The following is a 13,464-nucleotide window of genomic DNA, read 5'->3' as shown; positions in this document are numbered from 1 at the left end:
AGCAAAGCTTTAAATTCAATGCTGCACTATAATAATGAATTACTCCCTCCGTCCATTTTTATTTTGCTTCTCAAAAGTTAATTTGATTAATTTTCAAAGTTAAATTAGATTACATTACTTTGATATTTTAAACAAAAAATTCAGATATTCAAAAACTATACGAAAAGTACTATAAATTGCAATTTTTTGCATATCAATATGATGAAAAAATACATCGTAAAATATTAGTCAAAGTTTTTATAATTTGGCTCTAAAAAAGGAAACTATGACAATTAAAAGTGGACGGAGTCAGTATTAGTTTGCATTTCTCATTTTCATCACATGCATGTTGTCATTTATACGGTTATCAAAAGAGTAGCACATCTGTTTGTGTTTAATTTTTAACTGGATATTAATAAGATAGGAGTATGAGACAAGTATTTTCCATAGTTGAGTTCCAAAACTCATTGTATGTTATTCAATATTTCTGCTCATGTCCAAACACTACTCACAGATCATCATATATAAATATAAACCTCCAGAAATGTATTCTAAAATAATTCAAATATTGTGTTGACCTAAAATATCCTATCAATTGTACGTTTTGAACAAGTTCTATTTTAAAATATTCAGCCCAGGGGAATCAGCCGTCTTGACTACCACAATAGTGTATTTATCTCTTCCCTAATTACCTTTTATAATGATAATTATTTTAAAAATATACGAAACATAGCTATACTTTGAATTTTATAGCAAATCCATAAAAATTGATCTTCCCCTCATTATTATGTTTCTTCTGTTCTCTCCAGCTACTTTATTTTCTTCAACCCCCTCTTATATTTTTTAAGTGAGTTGAATTAAGCAAATCAAAATCGATTGAGTTAATTTTATAGATGATTAATCCACGCCTACTAATAATGTAACTGCAATTAAATCATATTAAAAAGATATTTACTGCAACTACCTTTGTAGTATTAACTATTAAGCACATAGTAACCAAATATGTCACAAATAATAAAATCAGAATGGTAGATCTCTCCATCTGAATAAGTCAACTCTACAAATTCTAAAGAACGTCTAAAAGCACTAATTTCCCGCTATGCGCAGATTGAGGAAAGGGTCGTATGTCTATTATACACAACTATATTGTGCATATCTAAAGAATGTCTCAAATTGCAAAATCAACTACAAGTGACTAGTTGCACCAGTTGATAAGGATGCTCCAGAAACCATGTCAGCTTGATAAAAATACTTCCTCTTTTCGAATAGGAATTGATTCGATCTTATTATTAGAATATTCAAATTCAACTGAATATACTGTTTTCAAGAAGGAATCACCATCACCAGTGGAAGTTGAACCAGGCGATCTCTTCCTCCTGAAGTACAGAAAAAGGAAGAAAAAGCAGTCAATCACAGGGAAGGAAATAGAGAAGGTAAGGAACCAATTTCCTTGTTCAAGCCGGTATTTAATAAGTAGTAAGTAAGTGAGAAGTCGATTCTTTTATGTTGAGAAAAGAAATCACTTGCTAAGATGCTTTCAGTCTTACTTGTGCTCATATATCAAAACCTAATCCCTGTTCAAACTACCTCATCTGTGAGTCCAAAGCCAAACTTGTAGTCTTCTTTTTGTGATCGACCTGAACAAATGATAAAGAACACATTTAGGACAATAATGAAAGTTATACAGCCAAACTGTGAGAGATTGATTGTATTCCAAGTAGTAAAAGCAAGAAGGAAAAGAATAGATAGAGGGGTGTGCCCCTTATCTACCAAGTTTTTATCCATGCGCCTCTCAGAAAAAAGGTGGGACGAAATCAAGAAGCTTTTCATATTTCGGCGTCATTGAGGGAAGGAGAAATGTCCTCAACCCAAAATGAAAGTCATTGGGAACATGTATTCTGTGAAGGAGCTATGACAAGATAGAGAAGTCTAGATGCAACCTACCTCGGCTGATAAAATGAAATTAAGTTCAAGCGCTCTTCCAAGAAACCAGCAACACATCCATCTTCCTTCTGAGACAACACTGTAATGAATGCAAAATATTGAAACAATATGTTAAATTCATGATAACCATGGTTGATTAGAAGTCCTAATGCTGTTGCAATGAAGCCACTAAAGCAAGATCAACTAATTGAGTTCTCATAACTATTGCAAAACGCATAATAGCAGCCCACAAAAAATTTCTATATGACTATTGGGCACCAAAGGGTATAGCCTAGTAGTCAATGAAGTGGATTAAGAACCATGTATTCTCGAATCAAATCCCAGTGAAGGCAAAAAAGCTAGTTGATTTCTTTCCATTTATATAGGCCTTGGTGGACAAAATTACAGGTACCACTGTTGGTGGGTGATAGTAGGTACACCGTGGAATTAGTATAGGTGTGTGTTAGTTGGCCCGAACACCATTGAAATCCAATACAATAAAACAAAAGTTTTTAATGTCTACATTGAAAGTCAAGAGAATTACTTTAGTTATATGCTAGTGCAAACTAGATTCATTTTATATCTTTAGGTTAATAGCACAAATTTCCCTAGTTCGGTCATAATTAAGGGTTGGCATGGTATGGTAGATACCAAAACTGAGATTTTTGACACCACAGTTCCGATATTATGATATTTGGCATGCGTATTTAAAAAATTTGGTATTCGACAGTTATAACAAGAATACTCAGTGCAACTTTCTGAACATAACTTGGTGCAACCATTCCTGTACTAGCAACTTGCCCTTCATCAATCTGCATATAAATTAATAGATATTTTTTCTGGGAGGGTTTACTCAGAAACATGAATGTTTTGATGTTCCTGTATATTAATAGCACTGAAAATGATATTACTAGACTTATACTCGCTCTAGACCATATTAAGTGAATTGTTTAAGTATGGCACAACCCTTAAGAAAAATATTTAAGGACATAAAATTAAAGACCATTTTCCACTATTACCTTTTTGATTATTTTCAAACTAGTCTCCTAGAAAATGTAAAGAAGTTAAGAATCTCATTAAATGAAGAGTAAATATGGAAAAGAGTTCCAACAATTTTCATGAACTTCGAATAATTCACTTACTTTGAACTATGAAAAAAGTCTAAATAATTCATTTAATATGGACTAGACGGGGTAATGTGACACATAAGGGAACTTACCACTATTCCTTTTTTAAGAATATCAGTATGGTCACCATTTTTTCTCATATTAAGAGTGCAATGACATTTGATTTCTAAGAAAAAGAAGAATGGCAAGAAAAACTCAAACCAAAATTGATGTACCTCCTCATTAGGTTGTGTTGAAAGCTCAAACAATGTTCTAATTGCCATCAGCTTTAGCAAATGCATAGGGTGTTATTTCTTTTGCAGGGATAAAAGGAAATTGTATCACAGCGATAGTGTAGCCGAATAAACCAAACAAAATATCACTTCTTATTTTTTGAGTGAAGCTTTGGCATCATGTCAAGGACAGAAGGATTCTCCCTTACAACATCTATCAAAAAACCAGTTGTAGTTGCATCAAATGAGAAGCCCCTTCCATCCATTTCCTTCATAAAAGATGCCATTTCACTAATTTTGTTGCACCTGAGAAATCCTTGCACAATAACATTATAAGTGACATTGTTTGGAGAACAACCGTTGTCTTCCATTTTTCTTAGAATATATTTAGCTTCATCAAACAACCCTTCAAGACAAAATCCATTAATCATTATAGTGTATGTTCTCACATCCGGGAGTAATCCAATGAAAGAAAGCTTCTTGAAAACAGCATGTGCTTCGTTGAGTTTACCATTTTTGCACAATCCGTTAATGACAACCCTATAAAATGCAATATTAGTATATTCTTTGTTTCTTTCTAACTTATTAACGAGTGCCATAGCTTCTTCAACAAGTCCGTACTTATAATAACCATTGAGCAAAGTGACATGAATGTATATATCAGGCTTGGTCCCTGCAGATAGCATCTCAGCGTAAATTTGCTTTGCATCACCAGTTCTTCCAACTTCAAAAAGACCTTGCAAGATCGTATTGTAGGTAAAATTATCGGGTTTTGATCCCTTTTGAGAAATTTCACAAAACAATTGCATGGCCTCATCCACTTTCTTTTTCTTACAGTATCCCTTTATTAGTACGTTATAGCTAATAATGTCGGTCTCAATGCCCTTATCTATCATGATACTAAAAATTCTCCTTGCTCTATCTAGTTGACCACGCAAACAATATCCATCCATCAATGCATTGTAGGTGATTGTATCAGGCTCTACACCCTTTTCGACCATGTGTTTCATTACTTCCTCAGCATCTTTGACTTTCCCTTCTTTGCATAGTCCATCTGTTATTATGTTGAAGGTATGCACATCTGGATAAATATTAAGGTTCACCATCTCATAGAACAAACTCGTAACCTTTTCCCACTGACCAAACTTACACAAACCATCAATTATTGAATTATATGTGACTATGTCTGGAGGAATGTCTTTCTGCTTCATCTCGTTCAGAATATTGATAGCAGCATCTAAGTTTCCATCTTTGCAAAGAGCATCTATAACAATGCTGTAGATATATATGGTGGGCTCAGTATTACCTTGTTCCATTAACCGGAGCAAACTTAAAGTCTTCTGAGTATGACCCCTTTTGCTTAGCCCATTCATGACGATTGCATACATGACTTCGTCAGGCTCACAAATCTTGTCTCTCACCAACTTCTTGAACAATTCAACTGCATCTTTGACCTTATTTTGAGCAAAGATTCCTTTTAATAGGGTGCTAAAGGTAACAGTATTAAATGGAATGCCATTCTTCAAGTAAATGGGTAACACCGAAAATGCACAATCAACCCGATACATCAGGCAATAACTATTAATCATGATATTTAAGATGAAATCACTAATTGGGATGCCCAATTTCAGCATTTGTCGAAAAAGAGAAAGGGCACCAGAGTAATGTTTCATCTTTATCATAGTCTTAAACAATTTAGAGAAATCGACAACTGAAGGAAGAGGCCTCATTGTAACCATTTGATGGAAGAGAGTAACAGCATCATCTAAATTGCTACTATTTACACAAAATTTATCCATTACTGAAATGGATTTTTTACTGTAACGGCATGAAGAATAAGCTCTAATTGTAAATGCCGAACCAGAAATGGAAGAGATAAAGGGAATACCATTGCAATTGGGCAGAGAAATTCTCCTCATCTTCTTCAATGGCTGTATCTCCGTGTGCCCTAATTTTGCAAGAAACTAATACATTCAGCTTCTTTGGATTTTTTTTTGGTTTGCCATTCGCCCATTCCCATCCCTAATATTAGAGCAGGACTAAATTTAAATTCACCTCAAAAAATCTTAGCAACCATCCAAAAAAAGGCAAGTGTCGTTAGGCTGTTAATTTATTTTTTTCATTTTATTTTTGGATTATTATTTAATAATCTTATTGTATACTATTATTTTTTTAAAAAAAATTTATTGTGTACTCTATGTTTATTTATAGTGTTATAAATTTATTCTTTGTATTATTGATGTGTGATATTATGTAACAACATAATCGATACATTTCATTCAAATATTATATTAACTAAAACAATACAATATATTATGTAACAATATATAATAATCATCAAAACAATCTGCAATTAATACACTATGAAAGGTTGTTTGCTTGCTCGTTAAGAAGTAAGTTATTTATGTATTAAAATTAATATTATAACTAATAACATGCTTAAGATTAGTATTTTAGTTGCTATGCATAAAATTAAATACGTTAATTGATTACCAATTTACAATCTCACAAATTATTATAAATGTATAAACTAGGTGAGATCTATTTACTCCCCCCTTGTCCCTATTTACTTGTCATATTTTGACTTGACACACCTATTAAGAAAATAATAATTGACATAGTGAGTTTACTATTTTACTCCTATTAATTGATAGAATTTCAAAATCAATTTACTCATTAAAGGGGTTCTACCTTTTTCAAAAACACTAACTCTCTAAATAAATTGAGCGTATAATAAGTTTAAAAAAATATTATCTTTTTTTAATTTGTCAAAAATGACAAGTAGAAAGGGACAAATAAAGAATCAAAATTGTACAAGAACGTTACATAGGAGAAAAATGAAATGAAGTATACTACATGAATAATTAAGTCTTCATCTAGGTGAATAACTCTAACTAGCGAAAAAACAACCCCTTAAAGGGTAATTTGTTATGTATAAAATAACTCATACTTAAAATATACATTTTAATTATTTGGATTTGAACATGAGATCTTATGATTCTCAATCCACTTTATCGACCAATTATACCACACCCTTGATAAGTCATATTTTTGGAAAACACAACTTTTTTTTTTACCTAACAGAGAAGGCATGATTATAGATGTTGAAGGATATTCAGAAAATGTGTCTTATTTCATGAAACATGCATTTATCTCAGTTAGTTAGAACTCAACTTAAAATTAAATTCAAATGATTCTAAAGACTAACTTCATAAACTAAACTTAGAAGGAAATATATGTGTTACTCAAATCTTAAAGTGTTTACAAGATTGAATATTTCATAGACAACTAAAAACATATCTGATAGTCAATGATACATAGTACCTATGTTGTTGGTGGGAGGTAACATGTACTTGCTGAATAGTTGAAGGTACACACAAGTGGGTCAGAACAGTACCGTCATTAAAAAAAAATTAATGACAACTATGATAAAGCTAACACATGGAGATATGATCATGTAGCAATTTCAACATTACATTTGCGTCCACGCAACCAAAGTTCTCATAACAGAAGCAACATTATTACACCCCAGACTAGTAAGTGCATTAGAAAGATTAGTTACCATACCTAAAGAATTGGTAAGTGTGCATTTAAGTACAACGACAAAACAAATAAAGTCTCAATCCCAAATCCCTGAATTTTCACTAATCACATCACACAATAAAAGCACATGGATAATGTAAAACCCAAAATCTTGGGTTGTAAAACATAAACTTTATATTTATTGATAACCGTGGTGTCTAGGCCAACTACAAGTGACTAGTTGCACCAGTTGATAAGGATGCTCCAGAAACAATGTCAGCTTGATAAATATACTTCCTCTTTTCGAATAGGAATTGATTTGATCTTATTATTAGAATATTCAGATTCAACTGAATATACTGTTTTCAAGAAGGAATCGCCATCACCAGTGGAAGTTGAACCCGGCGATCTCTTCCTCCTGAAGTATGGAAAAAGGAAGAAAAAGCAGTCAATCACAGGGAAGGAAATAGAGAAGGTAAGGGACCACTTTCCTTGTTCAAGCTGGTATTTAATGACTAAGTAGTAAGTAAGTGAGAAGTCAATTCTTTTCTCGTTGAGAAAACAGATCACTTGCTAAGATGCTTTCAATTTTACTTGTGCTCATATATCAAAACCTGATCCCTGTTCAAACTACCTCATCTGTTCTCCAACTGTGAGTCCAAAGCCAAACTTGTAGTCTTCTTTTTGTGATCGGCCTGAACAAGCGATAAAGAACACATTTAGGACAATAATGAAAGTTATACAGCCAAACTGTGAGAGATTGATTGTATTCCAAGTAGTAAAAGCAAGAAGGAAAAGAATAGATAGAGGGGTGTGCCCCTTATCTACCAAGTTTTTATCCATGCGTCTCTCAGAAAAAAGGTGGGACGAAATCAAGAAGCATTTCATATTTCGGCGTCATTGAGGGAAGGAGAAACATCCTCAACCCAAAATTAAAGTCATTGGGAACATGTATTCTGTGAAGGAGCTACGACAAGATAGAGAAGTCAAGATGCAACCTACCTTGGCTGATAAAATGAAATTAAGACCCACGTTCAAGCGCTCTTCCAAGAAACCAGCAACACATCCATCTTCCTTCTGAGACAACATTGTAATGAATGCATAATATTGAAACAATATGTTAAATTCATGATAACCATGGTTGATTAGAATTTAGAAGTCCTAATGTTGTTGGAATGAAGCCACAAAAGCAAGATCAACTAAATGAGTTCTCATAACTATTGCAAAACGCATAATAGCAGCCCACAAAAAGTTTCTATATCACTATTGTGCACCAAAGGGTGTGGCCTAGGAGTCAATGAAGTGGATTAAGAACCATGTGGTCTCGAATCAAATCCTACTGAAGGCAAAAAAGCTAGTTGATTTCTTTCCATCTATATAAGCCTTGGTGGACAAAATTTCAGGTACCAGTGTTGGTGGGAGAAAGTAGGTACACCGTGGAATTAGTATAGGTGTGTGTTAGTTGGTCCGAACACCATTGAAATCCAATACAATAAAACAAAAGTTTTTAATGTCTACAATGAAAGTCAAGAGAATTACTTTAGTTATATGCTAGTGCGAACTAGATTCATTTTATATCTTCAGGTTAATAGCACAAATTTCCATAGTTCGGTCGTAAATAGGGGTTGGCATGGTATGGTAGACTATGTTGCTCGGACTCTTCAAAAATGCCAACGGGTGCGTGTCGGATTCACCAAAAGTAGTGTATTTTTGAAGAATCCGAGATGGGTGCGGCATCAAAAGTGAAGAGTCCGCACAACTAAGATGGTAGATACCAAAACTGAAATTTTTGACACCACACTTCTGATATTATGATATTTGACATGCGTATTTAAAAAATTTGGTATTCGACATTTATAACAAGAATACTCAGTGCAACTTTCTGAACATAACTTGGTGCAACCATTCCTGTACTAGCAACTTGCCCTCAATCAACCTGCATATAAATTAATAGATATTTTTTCTGGGAGGGTTTACTCAGAAACATGAAGGTTTTGATGTTCCTGTATATTAATAGCACTGAAAATGATATTACTAGACTTATACTCGCTCTAGACCATTTTCCACTATTACCCTTTTGATTATTTTCAAACTTATCTCCTAGAAAATGTAAAGAAGTTAAGAATCTCATTAAATGAAGAGTAAATATGGAAAAGAGTTCCAACAATTTTCGTGAACTTTGAATAATTCACTTACTTTGAACTATGAAAAAAGTCTCAATAATTCACTTAATATGGACTCGATGTAGTAATGTGACACATAAGGGAACTTACCACTATTCCATTTTTTAGAATATCAGTATGGTCACCATTTTTTCTCATATTAAGAGTGCAATGACATTTGATTTCTAAGAAAGAGAAGAATGGGAAGAAAAACTCAAACCAAAATTGATGTACCTCCTCATTAGGCTGTGTTGAAAGCTCAAACAATGTTCTAATTGCCATCAACTTTAGCAAATGCATAGGGTGTTATTTCTTTTGCAGGGATAAAAAGGAAATTGTATCACAGGATAGCGTAGCCGAATAAACCAAACAATATATTCACTTCTTATGTTTCGAGTGAAGCTCTGGTATCATGTCAAGGACAGAAGGATTCTCCCTTACAACATCTATCAAAAAACCAGTTGTAGTTGCATCAAATGAGAAGCCCCTTCCATCCATTTCCTTCATAAAAGATGCCATTTCACTAATTTTGTTGCACCTGAGAAATCCTTGCACAATAACATTATAAGTGACATTGTTTGGAGAACAACCGTTGTCTTCCATTTTTCTTAGAATATATTTAGCTTCATCAAACAACCCTTCAAGACAAAATCCATTAATCATTATAGTGTATGTTCTCACATCCGGGAGTAATCCAATGAAAGAAAGCTTCTTGAAAACAGCATGTGCTTCGTTGAGTTTACCATTTTTGCACAATCCGTTAATGACAACCCTATAAAATGCAATATTAGTATATTCTTTGTTTCTTTCTAACTTATTAACGAGTGCCATAGCTTCTTCAACAAGTCCGTACTTATAATAACCATTGAGCAAAGTGACATGAATGTATATATCAGGCTTGGTCCCTGCAGATAGCATCTCAGCGTAAATTTGCTTTGCATCACCAGTTCTTCCAACTTCAAAAAGACCTTGCAAGATCGTATTGTAGGTAAAATTATCGGGTTTTGATCCCTTTTGAGAAATTTCACAAAACAATTGCATGGCCTCATCCACTTTCTTTTTCTTACAGTATCCCTTTATTAGTACGTTATAGCTAATAATGTCGGTCTCAATGCCCTTATCTATCATGCTACTAAAAATTCTCCTTGCTCTATCTAGTTGACCACACAAACAATATCCATCCATCAATGCATTGTAGGTGATTGTATCAGGCTCTACACCCTTTTCGACCATGTGTTTCATTACTTCCTCAGCATCTTTGACTTTCCCTTCTTTGCATAGTCCATCTGTTAGTATGTTTAAGGTATGCACATCTGGATACATATTAAGGTTCACCATCTCTGAGAACAAAGTTTTAACCTTTTCCCACTGACCGAGCTTACACAAACCATCAATTATTGAATTATATGTAACTATGTTTGGAAGAACGTCTTTCTGCTTCATCTCGTTCAGAATGTTGATAGCAGCATCTAAGTTTCCATCTTTGCAAAGAGCGTCTATAACAATGCTATAGATATATATGTTGGGCTGAGTGTTACCTTGTTCCATTAACCGGAGCAAACTTAAAGTCTTCTGAGTATGACCCCTTTTGCTGAGCCCATTCATTACTGTTGCATACATGATTTCATCGGGATCACAAATCTTCTCTCTCACCAATTTTTTGAACAATTCAACAGCATCTTTAACCTTATTTTCAGCAAAGATTCCCCTTATTAGAGTTGTAAAGGTAACACTATTAAACGGAATGCCATTCTTCAAGTAAATAGGTAACACCGAAAATCCAAAATCAGCACGATGCATCAGGCAATAACTATTAATCACACTATTCAAGATGAACCCATTAATTGGAATGCCCAATTTCCGCATTTGTCGGAAAAGAGAAAGGACAGGTGAGTAATGCTTCATACTTATCATAGTCTTAAACAATTTAGAGAAATCGACAACTGAAGGAAGAGGCTTCATTGTAACCATTTGATGGAAGAGAGTAACAGCATCATCTAAATTGCCACTATTTACACCAAGTTTATCCTTTACTGAAATTGATTTGTTACTGTAATGGCATGAAGAACAAGCTCTAAATGTAAATGCCGAACCAGAGATGGAATAGATAAAGGGAATACCATTGCAACTCCGCAGAGAAGTTCTCTTCATCTTTTTCAATGGCTGTATCTCCGTGTGCCCTAATTTTGCAAGAAACTTATATACAGCTTCTTCTTTGGAGTTTGGATTTTTCTTTTGGTTTGTCGCTCCGGTGCTACTCATATTAGAGCCCAATTAAATTTAAATTAACAATACAATCGGTAATAACTATCCAAACAAATGAACAAGGTAGTATCATTACCTTGTTAATTTATTTTTTTCATTTTATCTTCGGGTTATTATTTAATAATTTTATTTTATATTTTTATTTTTTTCTAATAATTCTATGGTCGAACCTATATTTATTTATAGTGTTATAAATTTATTCTTTAGATTATTGATGTGTGAAATTATATAATAACATGCTCGATTCATTTCATTCAAATATTATATTAATCAAAACAATACAATACATAACAATATGTAATAATCATCTAAACAAGTTGCAACTAATACACTATGAAGGGTAATTTGCTTACTCGTTAATAAGTAAGTTATTTATGTATTAAAATTAATATAACTAATAACATGCTTAGTAGTATTTTAGTTGTTATGCATAAAATTAAATACGTTAATTGATTACCAATTTACAGTCTCACAAATTAATACATGTATAAATGTATAAAGTAGGTGAGATCTATTTACTCCCCCTTGTCCCTATTTACTTGTCAATTTTTGTTTTAACACACCTATTAAGAAAATAATAATTGACATAGTGAGTTTACTATTTTACCTCTATTAATTGATAGAATTTCAAAATCATTTTACTCATTAAAGGGGTTCTACCTTTTTCAAAAACATTAACTCTCTAAATAGATTGAGCGTATATAAGTAAAAAAATATATTATTTTTTCTTGATTTGTCAAAAATAACAAGTAAAAAGGGACAAATAAAGAATCAAAATTGAATTAGTAAAAAGGTTATATAGGGAAAAAATGAGAAGTATACTACATGAATAATTAAGGCTTCATCTAAGTAAATAACGCATACTTAAAATATATATTTTAATTATGTGGGATGATAAAATAATAAGTACACACAATAATCAGTTTGGCCGTACTTTTACAATTAATTTATTTGGAAAAATGTTATTTTTAAAAGTGGTTTTAAAAAAATACTTATGATGAAAAACAACATGTGTTTGGGTAATAAATTTTAAAAAACACTTTCGAAACAATTAGTGTTTAATCAAAAAATTAAAAAATGCTTCTAAGTATATTTTTCTCAAAGGTATTTTTCAAAAAAAAAAAAGTGTTTATAAAGAAAAAAAAACTTCCTTTTTGGCTCATGGAACTCTCAAAGATTTGGCCAGCCATTTCTTTTAAAAAATAATAAGGCGAAATGGTCTGGTGGACCCTTATATTTGTATCGATTTGTATTATGAACCCTTCTACTTATCTCTTTGTCATCTAGACCCTTAAATTCAATAAAACACAATTTATCAAATCCCTCTGACCATTGACCAAGCTTATGTGTCTTTAAGATGACTGAGTTGGCGAAAGTGTGTGATTTCACGCACCTTAAGGCGAGTGAGTACTATATTTCAGTTTTAAAAATATTAGTAAAAGAATAAAATAAAATAAAAATTAAAAATTAATTAAAAGGCCTCCATCTTCTTCACTCACTTAACCTTCATTCGCAACCATCTCCATGCCCGACCCCATCTTTTTCTTTCCATACTCTTGTCATTGTCTTTAAGAGATCTTGGCATTGAAACCTCCTTGAGTCCATTGATTCCCCGGCAGAGGGAGAGGTCGATGGTGGCGGTGCTCGTCGAGCAGATCTAATGGTGCGGCGGCGGCTTAGGTTGGTAGTTTTGTGATGGTTGAAAGAGGAGGAAAGCTTCTCAAGGACTATATACATCTCATCTTCTTCATCATTTGACTGATGAAGATCAACCCAGAAAGAAAGGAGAGGAAGAAATGCAGCAAGGAAAAGAATTTTGGGGAAAGCCATAACGACAAAGCCACAGGAGTGCGACCAAAAAATCAAACCCTTACATGCGGCAACAATTGTACAAAAAATAAAGGAAATAACCCAAATTTGAAGATCCAATCATCAAGTGAAATACTTTTTTGACTGTTTTATGGTGGAATGAGGGAGAAGACCTAGGAGTTTCAAAATTTTATTTTAAGGAATAAATATAAATTTAATTGTTTTACTTTTTATTAAATAATTTTGGTTAATAAATTTTAAAAAATAGTTAATGAAGATAATTATGACATGTCATTGATATAGGTGATATGGATATGACATGTCATCAATTTAAGGGAGTGAACTACACACATGATGAGAGGGGTTTAAAAATCTTACTTTGATTGAATTTAAAGGTCCAGATGACAAAGAGTTAAGTAGAAGGATCCAGAATACAAATCAATACAAGTACAAGGGTTCATCAGA

At 32.9% G+C, this 13,464-nt stretch overlaps 1 protein-coding gene across 9 annotated transcripts; it reads right to left on the bottom strand.

Annotated features, from left to right (window-relative positions):
• Window positions 1-1,214: 1,214 nt before the first annotated feature.
• LOC125874126 (putative pentatricopeptide repeat-containing protein At1g12700, mitochondrial) lies at window positions 1,215-11,097 on the bottom strand. 9 transcript variants are annotated; one of them, XM_049554961.1, is made up of 5 exons: window positions 10,612-11,097; window positions 3,245-4,695; window positions 1,924-2,002; window positions 1,527-1,616; window positions 1,215-1,355 (listed from the first exon to the last, which is right to left on the bottom strand). In XM_049554961.1, the coding sequence occupies exons 1-2, from the start codon at window positions 11,074-11,076 to the stop codon at window positions 3,388-3,390; spliced, it is 1,773 nt and encodes a 590-aa protein (XP_049410918.1). In that variant the 5' UTR covers window positions 11,077-11,097; the 3' UTR covers window positions 1,215-1,355; window positions 1,527-1,616; window positions 1,924-2,002; window positions 3,245-3,387. The 9 variants fall into 9 exon arrangements, 6 of the variants coding, with proteins under 6 accessions (XP_049410918.1, XP_049410916.1, XP_049410919.1 ...); XR_007447230.1 differs by lacking the exons at window positions 1,924-2,002; window positions 3,245-4,695; window positions 10,612-11,097 and adding exons at window positions 7,398-7,458; window positions 7,766-8,400 and having other exon boundaries at window positions 1,527-1,566; XM_049554959.1 differs by lacking the exon at window positions 10,612-11,097 and having other exon boundaries at window positions 1,282-1,355; window positions 1,567-1,616; window positions 3,245-5,213.
• Window positions 11,098-13,464: the final 2,367 nt, after the last annotated feature.

Source organism: Solanum stenotomum, chromosome 8 (assembly GCF_019186545.1).
Source record: "Solanum stenotomum isolate F172 chromosome 8, ASM1918654v1, whole genome shotgun sequence".
NCBI lineage: Eukaryota > Viridiplantae > Streptophyta > Magnoliopsida > Solanales > Solanaceae > Solanum > Solanum stenotomum.
Note: the sequence above shows the minus strand (reverse complement) of the source record. Positions and strands in the feature narration are given on the sequence as shown.